Source organism: Schistocerca nitens, chromosome 8 (assembly GCF_023898315.1).
Source record: "Schistocerca nitens isolate TAMUIC-IGC-003100 chromosome 8, iqSchNite1.1, whole genome shotgun sequence".
NCBI classification, from domain to species: Eukaryota; Metazoa; Arthropoda; class Insecta; order Orthoptera; family Acrididae; genus Schistocerca; species Schistocerca nitens.
The window spans coordinates 338,323,737-338,342,910 of NC_064621.1; the positions used below are offsets into that span (position 1 = coordinate 338,323,737).

General features: G+C 45.4%; 1 protein-coding gene across 2 annotated transcripts in view; it reads right to left on the bottom strand.

The window, feature by feature from the left end:
- The window catches only part of LOC126198672 (tyrosine-protein phosphatase non-receptor type 9), an 870,239-nt gene that overhangs the window by 473,628 nt on the left and 377,437 nt on the right, over window positions 1-19,174 (bottom strand). For both annotated transcript variants that reach the window (XM_049935163.1, XM_049935164.1), the window contains exon 3: window positions 4,488-4,577. In XM_049935163.1, coding sequence (XP_049791120.1) covers window positions 4,488-4,577 — 90 coding nt within the window. The remainder of the gene's footprint in view (window positions 1-4,487; window positions 4,578-19,174) is intronic.

The following is a 19,174-nucleotide window of genomic DNA, read 5'->3' on the forward strand; positions in this document are numbered from 1 at the left end:
TTATTCCACAAGATATTGAGGAACAACTGCCGCTCACAAAGAAATTGCACAATTCAAAATCTTTTCATGAAAAACCGAAGAAGATGATTGGAGCTACAGGGACAGAAGAGAGAGACTATACAGAAGAGGTTAAATAGTGAATTTGTATACCAAGACTGAAAAACTTGCAGACATAATTAGACATAATTAGGAAAACATGAATAGCTTTCTGTAGTCACATCTAAAAGATGAGTCCCAACAGACCGACAATAACGCTGTTCACTTATTTCGGATGATTAAAAAGGAGTGACACATGGCGCGAAGAAATTGTAAGTGACATAGACGAACTCCGAATTATTCCACAAGATACTGAGGAACGACTGCCGCTCACAAAGAAATTGCACAATTCAAAAGCTTTTCATGAAATACCGAAGAAGATGATTGGAGCCACTGGGACAGAAAAGAGAAACATGGAGAAATGATGACAGAAATGTGGAAGAAAATAAAGGAGAAACAGTTGCAATAAACAAAGAGCGTAGTAGCTCGTACATAAAGGAAGAAAATCCACACGCGTCGGGACGTGACGTTATTCGCTCCCTAATACCCACATAGCTAAACCCACCAAGGATGTAAAGGCTGACCGTGAAAACTGGCATTGCAGTTTCTTTTAGATCTGCTGTTTGGTCCACACTACTAAATGGCAAATGCGAGCGGTAGTTACCGTCTAAAAACTTTTGCGAGTATGTGATCGAGCCCTCATAGTGATATATAGTTGGGCGAGATGACGCCAGTGTTTTTTTGGAACTGCCATGGAAATTATTCTTGTAAGGAGCCAAAACGTCACAGGAGCAGATACTGAAATCCCCACAGATTTAATCCGAAACGTTTTTTGGCGGACCCAAATTAATTCTCTGCACTGCTGCAAATATGAATCAGTCTAAATACGAGTCGACAACGTAAGTTGGATGGTTACACTTCTCACCACTCCAAAGTCACTAACTAAAAACTCTGTAGTTGTCAATAGTTTTCAAGTCGCTCACAGAGACGTGCGAGACGGCACTTTTAAACCTGTTGCCAGCGTGCCGCTGGGCGAAGCCGCTCTTCCATTGGTCGCTCTCTCTGATGGGAGGCGGCACGAATACACGCCACCAGAGGACGCTATAATAATATAATGTGGTGTGACTACGGCCTCCCTTCGAGTAGAGCGTTCGCCTGGTGCCGTCTTTCGATTTGACGCCACTTCGGCGACTTGCGCGTCGATGGTGATGAAATGATGATGATTAGGACAATACAACACCCAGTCCCTGAGCGGAGAAAATCTCCGACCCAGCCGGGAATCGAACCCGGGCCCTTAGGATTGACATTCCGCCGCGCTGAGCACTCAGCTACTGGGGGCGGACCACCAGAGGACGCTAACATCACATGACCTACTGCTGCGAGTCTGATTGGCCCGTGCATCTCTTTAAGCAGCCGCACTCACAGCTTCGCCCCAGAGATTCAATCTATTTACAGACTTATCAACCTCAATATGGAAGGCTGTGATGACGACAATAGCTCGACGTAGCAAGTCTCATTAATGCGATTACCGCCTATGTTGATCATAAACGTTCAACAAACACACGCGGCAGGTAGCAGCACTAGAAGTGGAGAGTATATAAAGCGTATCGGAGGAACGCGGAAAACAGTGCAGTCGGTTCCGTAATGTGGAAACGGAGTGATTTATCTGACATCCGTCCGCCCCCGCTAGCTGAGTGGTCAGCGCGACACAATGTCAATCCTAAGGGCCTAGATTCGATTCCCGGCTGGGTTGGAGATTTTCCCCGCTCAGGAACTGGCTGTTTTGTTGTCCTAATCATCATTTCATCCCCATCGACGCGTAAGTCGCCGAACTGGCGTCAAATCCAAAGACTTGCACCCGGCGAACGGTCTACTCGACGCGAGGCGCTAGTCACACGGCATCCGACGTCCGAATGGACATGATCATTGGCTTTCGGGCTAAGCACAGAAGCATTTCCGGAACAGCTAAGTTTGTAAACTGTTCACATGCTGTCTTGGTTAAAGTGTATCGTGCTTGGCAAAATGGTGCTATCCAAACATGGCACTGAGACGATTGTGGTACACCACGGGCCGCAGACGACAGGGACTGACAGGGGGGAATAGATGTGCAGCTGTTGTGCACATGACCGCACAGATGAACCAAGGGGCCTCGAGAATTGTTTCTTCAACGACCATTCACTGAACGTTGCTGCATATGGGCCTCCGCAGCAGGTGCCTCGTTCATGCACCTACGGTGACTGCTGTTTATCGGCGATAAAGGCTGAAATTTGCACGCCAGTGCCACAGCTGGAAGTCCGATGAGTGACTACAGGTGGCCTTTTCTGATGAATCAAATTGTATGCTCCATCGAACAGATGGCCGTTGGCAAGTATGACGTGAAACGTCTGAAAGCAAAGGGTCCGGGCTGAAGTAGGGAGCATTGTGGTCTGGGGAATGTTTTCATGGCACTCCCTGGGTGATCTCTTCATTCTGGAAGGCACAATGGATCAACATAAGTACGCATCTATCCTTGGGGATCATATCCACCCATACATGCAGCTGTTTTTCGTCAGCACGATGGAGTCTACCAGCAGGACAACGCAATGTGCCACACATGGTTCGGAAACACCAGGATGAGTTTACGTCTAAGCTAACTGGATTTAAATCCAATTTAGAATCTATGGGACCACCACCGTCGGGTTGTTCTTGCCACTGGTCCTCGACAGAGTGCAGCTCGCTATGGCACTGGAGTCGGCATGGCTCCATATCCCTCTCGGTACTTTCCAGGACCTCACTGGCACTCTTCCAGCACATCCCGAGCTGCAAAATATGGTTTTTCATGCTTTTGAATTGTGGTTACACTAATGTGTAATATTTTGTTATATTTCGTGTAGATGTGTGACTGTATTTATTGGCCACCTCTACTAATGGTAAGTCAAAGACAGGTTTAGAATCTGACCACTAGAGTGGAACATGTTCACAGGTAACAGTTACATTCACCGCCTCCAATTGGCTAATAGTGGCTCTCGTCGATTATCATCCCAACAACAAACAGAAACACGTGTTCACAGTACACAGGGAAACTGTCACACAAAAACACCACACTCAAATTTGCACTGAAACAAATGCTATTTCTTCGCACCAGTTAACCCTAGTCTGAGCCAGCCCGGTTAGCCGTGCCGTCTAACGCACGGCTTTCCGGGCGGGAAAGAGCGCTCGGTCCCCGGCACGAATTCGCTCGGCGGACTTGTGTCGAGGTCCTGTGAGCCGGCCAGTCTGTGGATGGTTTTTAGGTGGTTTTCCATCTGCCACGGCGAATTCTCTCCGGTTCCCCTTATTCCGTCTCAGCTACACTATGTCGGCGATTGCTGCGCAAACAAGTTCTCCAGGTACGCGTACACCACCATTACTCTACCACGCAAACATAGGGCTTACACTCGTCTGGTGTGATAGGTCCCCGGGAGGTGGGAGAGGGGAGTGAACTGGACTGGGGGTCCACCGGGGGCCGAACCGCACAATAACCCTGGGTTCGGTGTGGGGCGGCGGAGGGGTGAAGTGGGCTGCGGTAGTCGTCGTGGGGTTGTGGACCAATGCGGCTGCGGCGGGGACGGAACCTCGCCGTCGTTTCTAGGCCCCCGGTGAACATACAATACAATACCCTAGTCTGACACTTTTATCCGACATCACCTCGAGCTAGCTAATGGCTCCACGCTTTGCCTTGAGGCCTCTTTCTACCCACACAATCCAACTGTCTAATCCGCAGCGCGCACCGAGAGAAATAGTAAAGTGACTAAGCAGAAATGAACGCCAGCGCACTGGAACACGCTTTCGAACGCATTTTAGGCTTTCTGTACTGAAAACGTAACGCCGTAAATAACGAAGGATCATTAACATCAGACTTCCGAAATTATAACCACTTTAAAACTCCGTCCCAGAGGGCCGACAACTTACGACATCAACCCCAGGAGTGCTACAAGCTGACTCCTCTACTTGGCTAGTTCCAGACTGCTCCACGACATTATTTAACGTTTAGGCCTTCCTGCCAGACCGAATCGTAGCAGAGATGTAGACATTTGCATTGGCCACTGGCTGCTACAGCGCTTCTGTAAGGCGCTGCCCCCTGGAAGGACATTAGGAACTTTTCTGCAGTGTATGTTGGAAACAGCGGCCGTCACGGAGAAATTATTCTCCCTGTAAGCCAGCCGAGTAGGTTCCAGCAACAACCCATTTAGGAAGATTAGGCGAAGACTGGCCCATCGGCTCCAGGCTGAACAAAACCCCCTTCTCCCTGCAGCTGGATACTGGCCCAGGCGACTACAATAGCCAAGAGGACTAGCACACGTGGGTGGCCGGGAAATGAGATGTTACATGATTAATTAAACTTCATGCGTAGCGCTGATGTTTATGTACGTGCGCATTTGCGCCTCCGGAGCCCTAGAGAGTAGCAGCGGTGGCGGCGGCGCGGTACCTACCTGCAGCGTGGTCTGGTGCGTCGACTCCTGCGGGTAGTGCTTCCTCGCGGTGAACACGGCGATGGCGGCGCCCGTCGCGTCGCGCGTGGGCTGCCAACAGACACAAGACGTCCACTGTAGTCGCACTGCGCTCAACACAGCCTGGCGCACTCTCACTAACAGCTTTCTGACGCACCTGAAGGGCCCGACAGTAGTCCTACAAGGGACGCTGAACGTCAGCTCCGCATACCTCAGATTTCGGTGTGGTGCAAGTAAAGTCATAGCTGATTAATTATCAGTTGCCTTCTATATTACTTGAGCCACAATGGCATACTTACTGTGAGCCACGAATGATGAAACGAAGCTGAAGTGTTGCGGTTTAAAACTGCAACACCGAGAAGAGGCGTACAACAAACGTCAAATGGCTATGAAGTGTGCTACTTACTTGGATATACGAATGATTAGAATTTCAGCGCAACCGCACAAGGTAGGTAGCAGTACAGGCAGAGATTAAGCAGTGAGTTACTTATTTAGAAATATTGTTTAAATGATGGTGGAAAGCATCTGAAGCAGCCAAACCAAATAAGTCGCCAAGTCAGAAGGGAACCCCAGTTCGCTTTTACAGAGAGTACTCTTCGTTAGTGGACCCTTACTTAGCGTGCATTAAGGCCAAGCTCTCATTCAAAATTATTGAAAATTTGATTTCCTCTTTATTGCATTTTTTGAAAGGTATGTGTCCAGAAGATTTTTTAATCCGTGCGTTACAGAAGTTTCTACAGCCCACTGTTCGAAGCAATGTCACGGCCTCCGTGAGACGATCTCAGCTGGAGACGCACGGCTCAGTGTAATATTTCTGGCTCAGTCAGCCATCATATTAGGCTCCAAGAAGCTGTTCCCAGAGCAGTGGAGATGCAAGAAGTATATAGATGACGAAGGTGGTGTGAGGTACCTGTGACAGATGTTAGATTCGGTACCATTCCCGTGAGAAAGACCGCCTGCATAATGCTACTGCTCTGTGATTGGCAGCTGTGTTCGGAGAAAGGGCGCCAAAACGTTAAAGTATAGTTGTTATTATTATTAGTGAAACAACTCATTGGAACGACTTCACTTTTTTATATAAATATCTTTCAACAGCTGACTATCAATCAGTCATTTTAGAATTGTTAAAAACAATTTAAATCAAAAACAAAACACTGACGAAATTGCAGACGAAGCACTTCGGAAGCGTTCGGGTCACGCCTTTTCTGGTATGGCGCGCGAAGTTTTTCGGGCTGTTCGTGACTCTGGATTAGGCAGTCGAGAAGAACAGACATGTTGCCTGTCGTAGGATGTGTTTCCAATTTTTATTTAAGTTCCTGTTCGTCACTCTGGATTAGGCAGTCGAGATGTACAGTCATGTTGTCTGTGGCAGGATGTGTTTGCCAGTATTCAGTATTAAAAGATTCTCTCCGGTAGTCGTGAGGCACAGACACGTGCCGCAAATAGTGTAAAGATACATTTTCGTAAACATTTTGTTTGATCATGTGCTTTGGTGTGTCAGAAGGTGTTGTATTAAGATGATGTAGTCTTCTCGTGTGGCTAAATTAAAACACGCGAGTGGCATCCCTAAGAAGTGATACATTATTTCAGATCAGAACCTCGCTAAAAGTCAGTTTCAGTCTCAAGATACAGAACCTACGACCTATGTGCTGTTTTCTGCGCTGGGGCGTCAACTTGAAGACAGCAGGTTAGTGAACTATAACAGAACCTTCGTATTCCACACAGTGCAGTGGAAGCAACTAGACGCCTCACGTGTACTGCATGCACAGAACAAATTTGCTCAATGACACGTCATCTGCAGTAATGCAGAGGAGGCAAAGGAGGATGATAGTTATTAACACCAACAATCAATTCATTTTTCCTTTTTTCCCGTATCAGATACAGAACTTGTCGTGCCATGACGCATGTTCACACAATGATTTATACTGCACAATGCATGCACACATATTAGCAGGCTGCCGAACGCAGCATATCCAGCTCAGCCGGATCGGCTTTTCTCACCAAGGAGAACGAGGGAACTGCTCGCCAGGAACAATTCTAGCTAGAAGGAGGGCTGATACATGGTTCTGGAACTGCAGACTAAACATAAGTAACGAAAGCACTTTTTTTGTCAACTTTTTGTCAAAGCATAATTTTTGGTCCGCCAAATTGGATTAGCCATTTTGAATTTTGAAAATCTAACTTCATATTTCTGTTCAGCAGCATCAAAAGTATATAATAACATGTAGTTTTTATGTAAATTGAACTAATAAGACACATAACGGTTTTACCTAAACTTTAAACAGGTTTTTCTCGTGAAACGATTTTTCAAAACTGCGTGCAGCATAAAATAAAAACGGTTCACCCTTTTAACTTCTAACTTCGACCCCCGAATAGTAAACCCTTTTCTTGGGAGTTTATACCTATAATACATGAAATTTGTTAATATTAAGTATTTTTGTAAAGCCATAAAGTATGAAACAGATAGCTCCTGAAGGGCTACACTCCACATAGTCTGCGTACTTCAGATTTGATCAAACCATAATTAAGGGCGCAATTTTGCCTTTTTTTGAACTGAAAATTTAAAATAAAGTTCAAAGCAAGATCAATCATAATCCCCAAAAATATCCTTTGTATGTCTTTTCAATGCCTCAAAATAATTTCCAAACTTTGCCTATTTTTTTCTCATTTGAATGAGAACCCTGCCTTAATCATCTACGTCTCGCCCACTGCAGAGTCCCAAGGGACTGGAAAAAAGCGCAGGTCACTCTAACAAATAAGAAGGTAAAAGAACGGACCAACAAAACCACAGACCAATATCCTTAACGAAATTAGAATTATACACTCCTGGAAATTGAAATAAGAACACCGTGAATTCATTGTCCCAGGAAGGGGAAACTTTATTGACACATTCCTGGGGTCAGATACATCACATGATCACACTGACAGAACCACAGGCACATAGACACAGGCAACAGAGCATGCACAATGTCGGCACTAGTACAGTGTATATCCACCTTTCGCAGCAATGCAGGCTGCTATTCTCCCATGGAGACGGTCGTAGAGATGCTGGATGTAGTCCTGTGGAACGGCTTGCCATGCCAATTCCACCTGGCGCCTCAGTTGGACCAGCGTTCGTGCTGGACGTGCAGACCGCGTGAGACGACGCTTCATCCAGTCCCAAACATGCTCAATGGGGGACAGATCCGGAGATCTTGCTGGCCAGGGTAGTTGACTTACACCTTCTAGAGCACGTTGGGTGGCACGGGATACATGCGGACGTGCGTTGTCCTGTTGGAACAGCAAGTTCTCTTGCCGGTCTAGGAATGGTAGAACGATGGGTTCGATGACGGTTTGGATGTACCGTGCACTATTCAGTGTCCCCTCGACGATCACCAGTGGTGTACGGCCAGTGTAGGAGATCGCTCCCCACACCATGATGCCGGGTGTTGGCCCTGTGTGCCTCAGTCGTATGCAGTCCTGATTGTGGCGCTCACCTGCACGGCGCCAAACACGCATACGACCATCATTGGCACCAAGGCAGAAGCGACTCTCATCGCTGAAGACGACACGTTTCCATTCGTCCCTCCATTCACGCCTGTCGCGACACCACTGGAGGCGGGCTGCACGATGTTGGGGCGTGAGCGGAAGACGGCCTAACGGTGTGCGGGACCGTAGCCCAGCTTCATGGAGACGGTTGCGAATGGTCCTCGCCGATACCCCATGAGCAACAGTGTCCCTAATTTGCTGGGAAGTGGCGGTGCGGTCCCCTACGGCACTGCGTAGGATCCTACGGTCTTGGCGTGCATCCGTGCGTCGCTGCGGTCCGGTCCCAGGTCGACGGGCACGTGCACCTTCCGCCGACCACTGGCGACAACATCGATGTACTGTGGAGACCTCACGCCCCACGTGTTGAGCAATTCGGCGGTACGTCCACCCGGCCTCCCGCATGCCCACTATACGCCCTCGCTCAAAGTCCGTCAACTGCAGATACGGTTCACGTCCACGCTGTCGCGGCATGCTACCAGTGTTAAAGACTGCGATGGAGCTCCGTATGCCACGGCAAACTGGCTGACACTGACGGCGGCGGTGCACAAATGCTGCGCAGCTAGCGCCATTCGACGGCCAACACCGCGGTTCTTGGTGTGTCCGCTGTGCCGTGCGTGTGATCATTGCTTGTACAGCCCTCTCGCAGTGTCCGGAGCAAGTATGGTGGGTCTGACACACCGGTGTCAATGTGTTCTTTTTTTCCATTTCCAGGAGTGTATTAATACCTTCAGCTGCTGAGGAACATTGATATATATCAACGGGGACAGGTGAAAATGTGTGCCCCAACCGGGACTCGAACCCGGGATCTCTGCTTACATGGCAGACGCTCTATCCATCTGAGCCACCGAGGGCACAGAGGCTAGTGCGACTGCAGGGACTATCTCGCTCACGCCTCCCGCGAGACCCACATTCTCACCTTGTATGTCCACACACTACATTCGTAGTGTCCCACCCCAACACACTCATTACTCGTGGAAGACATTCTTACCAAGTCCCGTAAGAGTTCGGGGAATATGTGTGCGTCCGCACACAAGAAGAAGGTCATGGCCGGTATTGCCAGAACTATATACTTATATGGGTATGGTGTCTGTTTTTTCGGACATGTCCGAAAGACCAGACACCATATCCATATAAGTATACAATATCCTTAATGTCGGTTTGCTGCAGAATTCTTGAGCATATTCTGCTGTAGAATTCTTGAGCATATTCTGAGTTGAATATGGTAAATTTCCTTGAAAGAGAAAAACTTGTGTCCACAAATCAGCACGCATTTAGAAAGCATGTGTCGAGCATAGCTCAGTTTGCCCTTTTGACGCAAGATAGCCTCCAAACTGTCGGTGAAGGGCAACAAGAAGATTCTATATTCCTACCAATTGAGCTCTTGCCAGCCAACAGTGAAGGTCACGAGTTGGAGTCTCGGTCCGGTACTCAGTTTTAATCAGCCAGGAAGTTTCATATCAGCGCACACTCCGCTGCAGAGTGAAAAATTAATTCCGGGAACATACCCCAGACCGAGGCTGAACCATGTCTCCGCAATATCCTTTTCTCAAGGAGTGCTAGTCCCGCAAGTTTCGCAGGAGAACTTATGTGAAGTTTGGAAGGTAGGAGACGAGGTACTGGCGGAAATGAAGCTGTGAGGACGTGTCGTTGGTCGTGCTTGGTTAGCTCAGTCAGTAGAGCACTTGTCTGCGAATGGCAAAGCTCCCGAGTTCGAGTCTCGGTCCAGCACACAGTTTGAATATAATTTTCATGTTCTATATTAATTATAATTATGACATCCACCCGAGTGAGCTTTCTGCTATCTGTCGGACGCAAAGTTCTTGGTCGGCTTTCGCATTAGAAGTCCATGTCCCACTGCTGTTGGTCAATATTGGTAACATACACTCTTTCCGTTTCAGACATACCGAAAGCTTATTTTTAAAGCACTTATTCAGTTTACTACAAGCACTCGAGGGTATTGTTAATCTTCTGTTTATTTCTTTCGTTCTGGCTCAAATGGTTCAAATGGCTCTCAGCACTATGGGACTTAACAGCTATGGTTATCAGTCCCCTAGAACTTGAAACTTTTTAAACCTAACTAACCTAAGGACGTCATAAACACCCAGTCATAACGAGGCAGAGAAAATCCCTGATCCCGCCGGGAATCGAACCAGGGAACCCGGGCGTGGGAAGCGAGAACGCAACCGCACGACCACGAGCTGCGGACTCTTTCGTTCTCCATCCAGCTTTAGTACTAAGGACGTCATAAACACCCAGTCATAACGAGGCAGAGAAAATCCCTGATCCCGCCGGGAATCGAACCAGGGAACCCGGGCGTGGGAAGCGAGAACGCAACCGCACGACCACGAGCTGCGGACTCTTTCGTTCTCCATCCAGCTTTAGTACTCAGCTAACCTACACACAAAGACCAGTAAACTGTTTTTATGACTCAATTATTAATATTCAGTACCTCTTTCGAGATTATATATTGCATTTTTACATGGTTCTGTAGCTCAATGAGTTCGTGTCAGACCACGAATATAAAAGACCAGGATCTAATGTCCAGTCGAAAGGACCTTTGTCTATCTATCTCTTCCACGTCTGGCAATGATTCGTACATTTGTAAAACGCAATGTTGCTCCAGATAGATGCTAAAATTTCAGTGGACAAAGTGCGAGATGAAAACAACATATATGCAAAACCCTTACCAGCCCAACGGGGACGTTAAAGAAGGTATATGCTATAAGATACGTAACTAGTTAAAATGGGAGTGCAGCTATTAAAAGTGTAGAAGGTAAAAAATAAAATTGGGCACAATTTTAGAATGTTGAAAACTCAATGACTTTAAATTGTCGACGCTGCCAGCCTGTTTCTAATAATGACAAAGTTTTATTTGGTTGTCAGACGAGTTTTCTGATTATGAAGCAACTTTTGCAGCGGCCAGTCACAATTTCCTTTTGTTTATTGCACAACGCGCCTCGGGAAATCACTTCCATACTCAACTGCGTAATAGTATATTTTGAGATTTTTGAGTAATATCTGCTACGTGTGAAGTTTGCGCATTATTTTGTTGCCGTTACTGTAACATGTAAACACGAGGAATTATTTAATTTGGAACAAAATTTTTACTTACGGTTTTCTTGTAGGACTCTTAAGCGAAGCTCACACATATTAAGTATCACTCAGAAAATTTACAGCGAACAGTAACACAGTGTACAATAATAGTCTCTTTTTTCATGCCAGAATCGCACTACAGTTTGATGTTATGTAGAATTCCGCTAACAGCTGTTAAAAATGTTGATCATTACAAAACGACCGGTTTCGCAGTCTAAAGCTGCATCATCAGGCGCAACCAACATGGTAACGCGCAAGTACAGTGACACCACGTTTTGAGAGATATTAAAATTAATGAAGAAATCTCTAAAATATACTCAAACGTTAAAAGGTCATAAGTATATCCATAGTTACTAGTCGAAATTCACTATTCAGTGAATTTTGTCAATACTTGGCGAACGAAAAGTAACGAAGACTTCCTCCATATATTTAAGACAAAACGCTGATAGGTGAAACTTGCGGTTACAGAGAAAAGTTTTAAAAATTTGCCTGCATCTAAAAGAAAAACGAGAAATATTTTATAGTCAGAGGACGCTAAGAATTTTTAAAAGAGCCGGATTGGTGATAGAAAATTGTCACTGCTAACACGATTGGTCGCGGCACTATGCATATTACTGTATGGAATGTATCAGGTGGCAGCGTCTTACAGGTGTGACAGCCGGGCGACCCGGCACTGGGAAAAAAGCAAAAACGGCCCACACGAACGACTAAGAGAGACTAGCTTGCTGGCTATCCATGTGGTCAATGTGACGTAATATACTCATGACTGGGAGCGTTGGGTAACTACCTATACAAGCGAGAAGAATACGGAATATTATGACGTACTAATACTATACCTAATCGTATGAACAATCAAAATTAGCCAGAATGCTTTAATTCTAATTGGTTATTCAACATGAACTGTCCATTTTCCCTTTTATACTAACATAAAAAACAACAATTTTACCAGCTGTTAGGGGAATTTTTCCTTATATCACGCCTTTCAAAAGCTGCTGATGTCCAGAATATAAAACAGTTACAGTTGCCACTAAAGGGGCGTCGCGGAGCATGGTAGTCAATTCACATTGACTTCCTCGTCATAAAACTTGCCTGATCAGAATCCAATGCAACTCATCTGGGTCGGTATTGGGTCGGGTGGTAGCAAAGCGACCACAATCCACCAGCCCGTAATTTACGGGTAAATGTCTGACCTGTGTGTGCAGCTATCAGGTGCCACATACCAGCAGAAACCTACCAAAGATTTGGCGAAACCATGGTACGCAGACTCACTGTTGAGTCGTCTTCGGTGGACTAAAACGCTGTTAAGTGAAAGGTCATAATGTTTTGGCTTATCGGTGAATGTTGCTCGTAGATGACCGTTACGTACGAGGGAACTTTAAAAAGTAAGTTACACATTACTATGGCAGACCGTGCAACTTTTATTGACTGTTGCACAACGTTTCAAAGGGACAAAGATACATGACACTATTTTTCAATAGTATCAATGGTCGCAACGCTGCTGTACCAATAGTTCTGCTACTCCACGACAGAAATCCACTCCTTGGTCAGAGTACCATTTGAGAACCGCTGTTTAAACATCCTCATTGCCCTCACCGTACGCCCCCTCCCCCCCCCCCCCATCGGCTTGCCGAAAAGATGGAAATCGCATGACAAAAGATCTGGTCTTCTCGATCGCCATCACCCACGTCTGTGAGTCCTTGCTCGGTTAGTTAGTTACATGTTCCATATACCATTCGAATGATTCTCTTATGGGAATGATGTGGAATGAGTCACATTACAACATACTCGCATTTACACGTATGTAGTGTTGTTGTTGTGGTCTTCAGTCCAGAGACTGGTCTGATGAAGCTCTTCATGCTACTCTATCCTGTGCAAGCTTCTTCATCTCTCAGTACCTACTGCAACTTACATCCTTCTGAATCTGTTTAGTGTATTCATCTCTTGGTCTCCCTCTACGATTTTTACCCTCCACGCTGAGCTCCAATACTAAATTGGTGATCCCTTGATGCCTCAGAATATGCCCTACCAACAGATCCCTTCTTCTTGTCAAGTTGTGCCACAAATTTCTCTTCTCACCAATCCTATTCAATACCTCCTCTTTAGTTATGTGATCTACCCATCTGATCTTCAGCATTCTTCTTTAGCACCACATTTCGAAAGCTTCTATTCTCTTCTTGTCCAAACTATTTATCGTCCATGTTTCAATTCCATACAAATACTTTCAGAAACGACTTCCTGACATTTAAATCTAGACTCGATATTAACAAATTTCTCTTCTTCAGAAACACTTTCCTTGCCATTGCCAGTCTACATTTTATATCCTCTCTACTGCGACCATCAGTTATTTTGCTCCCCAAATAGCAAAACTCATTTACTACTTTAGGCGTCTCATTTCCTAATCTAATTCCGACAGCATCATCCGATTTAATTCGACTACATTCTATTATTCTCGTTTTGCTTTTGTTGATGTTCATCTTATATCCTCCTTTCAAGACACTGTCTATTCCGTTCAACTGCTCTTTCAGGTCCTTTCCTGTCTCTGACAGAATTACAATGTCATCGGCGAACCTCAAAGTTTTTATTACTTCTCCATGGGTTTTAATTCCTACTCCGAATTTTTCTTTTCTTTCCTTTACTGCTTGCTCAATATACGGATTGAATAACATCGGGGAGAGGCTACAACCCTGTCTCACTCCCTTCCCAACCGCAGCTTCCCTTTCATGCCCCTCGACTCTTATAACTGCCATCTGGTTTCTGTACAAATTGTAAGTAGCCTTTCGCTCCTTGTATTTTACTCCTGCCACCTTTAGAATTTGAAAGAGAGTATTCCAGTCAACCTTGTCAAAAGCTTTCTCTAAGTATACAAATGCTAGAAACGTAGGTTTGCCTTTCATTAATCTATTTTCTAAGATAAGTCGCAGGGTCAGTATTGCCTCACGTGTTCCAACATTCCTACGGAATCCAAACTGATCTTCCCCGAGGTCGGCTTCTACCAGTTTTTCCATTCGTCTGTAATTCTTTAAATCATAATTTTTTGGTTCTACTCCTGCAATAATACTTAAAAACCGGGGATGGTTTTTTATGGAATATCAGCTTTTAAATATAAATTTGTCCATAGAATAAAAAGACTTGTTCAAAATAAATGAGTTTAGATTAGATTTAAAAGTTGCTTTGCTGCCTGCCAGGCATTTTATATTACTGGGCAAATGATCAAAAATTTTTGTTGCTGCATGTTCAACTCATTTCTGAGCCACTGCCAGCTTTAATAACGGGTAAAAAGGACATTTTTAGGGCTCCATGTCTCAATACGTGAAAACGGAGCCGTTACACGACCGCTCTGTTGTCCGTCCATCCGTCTGCCCGCCCTAATGTTAATAGCCCTCTCTCTCGGGAACGGGCTCACGTATCAAGTTCAAATTTACGTCTCATATTAAGACTATGGTCCCTTGACGGTGTATTTTAAGCTTCTAAGTGACTTCAATTAAAAGATACGGCCTTTTATGTCGCATTTTTTTACGCTCGATAAATAAATCACCGGCGGCCGCGGTGGTCTCGCGGTTCTTGGCGCTCAGTCCGGAACCCCGCGACTGCTACGGTCGCAGGTTCGATTCCTGCCTCGGACATGGATGTGTGTGATGTCCTTAGGTTAGTTAGGTTTAATTAGTCCTAAGTTCTAGGCGACTGATGACCTAAGATGTTAAGTCCCATAGTGCTCAGAGCCATTTGAACCATTTTTTAAATAAATCATCAAGACCTATAGCATGCTTCCCGATAACCTAGAATCGTCAAATTTCGCAATAAGCAAGGTTACACAGTAGATACACAGGAATAATCGGAAAATTGTTAATTTGTAATTACAATACACGAACATTCTTTTTTTTCATTTTCATCCCTCTGTCTGTGCGTCCGTCTTTTAGGACCCCTTTTTCTCTTGAACAGTCTGGCTTAGAAAGTTCACATTTACGTCACATACTAAAGTCCGTGATCCGGTGCCGGTGTAAAAATTTAACCTCCTAAGGCAATGTAAACATTCGGTCATTTAAGTCACATATTTTGATACTCGTAAACTCACTCATCACAACCTACAGCAAACTTCCTGTTGATCTAGAAACATGAAATTCGGTAACAGGCAAAGATTGATAGTACAAGTTAAGAAAAAATGTGAAACTTGTTGAGTTGTAATTATATTACATAAAACTTTCTTTTGCCATTTGAATATTCATTGCATTCATCGTCAGTCAAAAGCATAATAGACGAAGATTATTGTATGAAACATGAAATGTAAGTTGTAGTCGTGTTTTAGTAAGTAAATAAAAAAGTTTTAATAAAACTTCTCTCCACATATATAAGCTGAAGTCCCCTGTTCGCTTCTTGTTGTTCTCCTAGGAATCGAGGATCTCTTTGATTTTGAAGATATATATATATATATATATATATATATATATATATATATATATATATATATATATATATATATATATTACAGGGTGTTACAAAACGGTACGGCCAAACTTTCAGGAAACATTCCTCACACACAAAGAAAGAAAATATGTTATGTGGACATGTGTCCGGAAACACTTACTTTCCGCGTTAGAGCTCATTTTATTACTTCTCTTCAAATCACTTTAATCATGGAATGAAACCACACAGCAACAGAACGTACCAGCGTGACTTCAAACACTTTGTTACAGGAAATGTTCAAAATGTCCTCCGTTAGCGAGGATACATGCATCCACCCTCCGTCGCATGGAATCCCTGATGCGCTGATGCAGCCCTGGAGAATGGCGTGTTGTATTACAGCCGTCCACAATACGAGCACGAAGAGTCTCTACATTTGGTACCGGGGTTGCGTAGACAAGAGCTTTCAAATGCCCCCATAAATGAAAGTCAAGAGGGTTGAGGTCAGGAGAGCGTGGAGGCCATGGTATTGGTCCGCCTCTACCAATCCATCGGTCACCGAATCTGTTGTTGAGAAGTGTACGAACACTTCGACTGAAATGTGCAGCAGCTCCATCGTGCATGAACCACATGTTGTGTCGTACTTGTAAAGGCACATGTTCTAGCAGCACAGGTAGAGTATCCCGTACGAAATCATGATAACGTGCTCCATTCAGCGTAGGTGGAAGAACATGGAGCCTGCCCGCATCTCGTGGTCGTGCGGTAGCGTTCTCGCTTCCCACGCCCGGGTTCCCGGGTTCGATTCCAGGCGGGGTCAGAGATTTTCTCTGCCTCGTGATGGCTGGGTGTTGTGTACTGTCCTTAGGTTAGTTAGGTTTAAGTAGTTCTAAGTTCTAGGGGACTTATGACCACAGTAGTTGAGTCCCATAGTGCTCAGAGCCATTTGAACCATTTGAACATGGAGCCCAATCAAGACATCACCAACAATGCCTGCCCAAACGTTCACAGAAAGTCTGTGTTGATGACGTGATTACACAATTGCGTGCGGATTCTCGTAATTTGCACTGAAATGAGGATTGACACATTGTTGGATGAACCATTCGCAGAAGTGTACCCGTGGAGGCCTATCAGCTGCTTATAGTTCCTGCACACGCTGTACATGGTACGGAAACAACTGGTTATCCCGTAGCACTCTCCATACAGTGACGTGGGCAACGTTACCTTGTACAGCAGCAACTTCTCTGACGCTGACATTAGTGTTACCGTCAACTGCACGAAGAATTGCCTCGTCCGTTGCAGGTGTCCTCGTCGTTCTAGGTCTTCCCCAGTCGCGAGTCATAGGCTGGAATGTTCCGTGCTCCCCAAGACGCCGATCAATTGCTTCGAACGTCTTCCTGTCGGGACACCTACGTTCTGGAAATCTGTCTCGATACAAACGTACCGGGCCACGGCTATTGCCCCGTGCTAATCCATACATCAAATGGGCATCTGCCAACTCCGCATTTGTAAACATTGCACTGACTGCAAAACCACGTTCGTGATGAACACTAACCTGTTGATGCTACGTACTGATGTGCTTGATGCTAGTACTGTAGAGCAATGAGCCGCATGTCAACACAAGCACCGAAGTCAACACTACCTTCGTTCAATTGAGCCAACTGGCGGTGAATCGAGGAAGTACAGTACATACTGACGAAACTAAAATGAGCTCTAACATGGAAATTAAGCGTTTACGGACACATGTCCACATAACATCTTCTCTTTATTTGTGTGTGAGGAATGTTTCCTGAAAGTTTGGCCGTACATTTTTGTAATACCCTGTATACAGGGTGGTCCATTGATAGTGACCGGGCCTCAAGAAATAAGCGTCAAACGAAAAAACTACAAAGAACGAAACTCGTCTAGCTTGAAGGGGGCAACCAGATGACGCTATGGTTGGCCCGCTAGATGGCGCTGCCATAGGTCAAACGGATATTAACTGCGGTTTTTTAAAATAGGAACCCCCATTTTTATTACATATTAGTGTAGTACGTAAAGAAATATGAATGTTTTAGTTGGACCACTTTTTTCGCTTTATGATAGATGGTGCTGTAATAGTCACAAACGTACAAGTACGTGGTATCACGTAACATTCCGCCAGTGCGGACGGTATTTGCTTCGTGATACATTACCCGTGTTAAAATGGACCGTTTACCTATTGCGTAAAAGGTCGATATCGTGTTGATGCTTTGGTATTGTGATCAAAATGCCCAACGGGCGTGTGCTGTGTACGCTGCTCGGTATCCTGGACGACATCATCCAATCGTGCGGACCGTTCGCCGGATAGTTAAGTTATTTAAGGAAACAGGAAGTGTTGAGCCACAAGTGAAACGTCAACCACGACCTGCAACAAATGATGATGCCCAGGTAGGTGTTTTAGCTGCTGTCGCGACTAATCCGCACATCAGTAGCAGACAAACTGCGCGAGACTCGGGAATCTCAAAAACGTCGGTGTTGAGAATGCTACATAAACATCGATTGCACCCGTACCATATTTCTATGCACCAGGAATTGCATGTCGACGACTTTGAACGTCGTGTACAGTTCTGCCACTGGGCGCAAGAGAAAATATGGGGCGATGACAGATTTTTTGCATGTGTTCTATTTAGCGACGAAGCGTCATTCACCAATAGCGGTAACGTAAACCGGCATAATATGCACTACTGAGCAACGGAAAATCCACAATGGCTGCGACAAGTGGAACATCAGCGATCTTGGCGGGTTAATGTATGGTGCGGCATTATGGGAGGAAGGATATGGTTCAAATGGCTCTGAGCACTATGGGACTCAACTGCTGAGGTCATTAGTCCCCTAGAACTTAGAACTAGTTAAACCTAACTAACCTAAGGACATCACAAACATCTATGCCCGAGGCAGGATTCGAATCTGCGACCGTAGCGGTCTCGCGGTTCCAGACTGCAGCGCCTTCAACCGCACGGCCACTTCGGCCGGCGGAAGGATAATTGGCCCCCATTTTATCGATGGCAATCTAAATGCTGCAATGTATGCTGATTTCCTCCGTAATGTTCTACCGATGTTACTACAAGATGTTTCACTCCATGACAGAATGGCGATGTACTTCCAACATGATGGATGTCAGGCACATAGTTCGCTTGCGGTTGAAACGGTACTGAAAAGCGTATTTCATGACAGGTGGATTGGTCGTCGAAGCACCCGTATGGCACCGAATGGCCCGTACGTTCATCGGATTCCCCGGATTTCTTTCTGTGGGGAAAGTTGAAGGATATTTGCCATCGTGATCCACCGACATCGCTGACAACATGCGTCAGCCCATTGTCAGTGCATGTGCGAACATTACGGAAGCCGGCCTGGGTGGCCGAGCGGTTCTAGGCGCTACTGTCTGCCTCGGGCATGGATGTGTATGATGTCCTTGGGTTAGTTACGTTTAAGTAGTTCTAAGTTCTAGGGGACTGATGACCTCAGAAGTTAAGTCCCATAGTGCTCAGAGCCATTTGAACCATTTGAACATTACGGAAGGCGAACAACTCGCTTTTGAGAGGAATGTCGTTACATGTATTGCCAAATGCATTGAGGTTGACGGACATCATTTTGAGCATTTATTGCATTAATGTGGTATTTACGGTAATCAC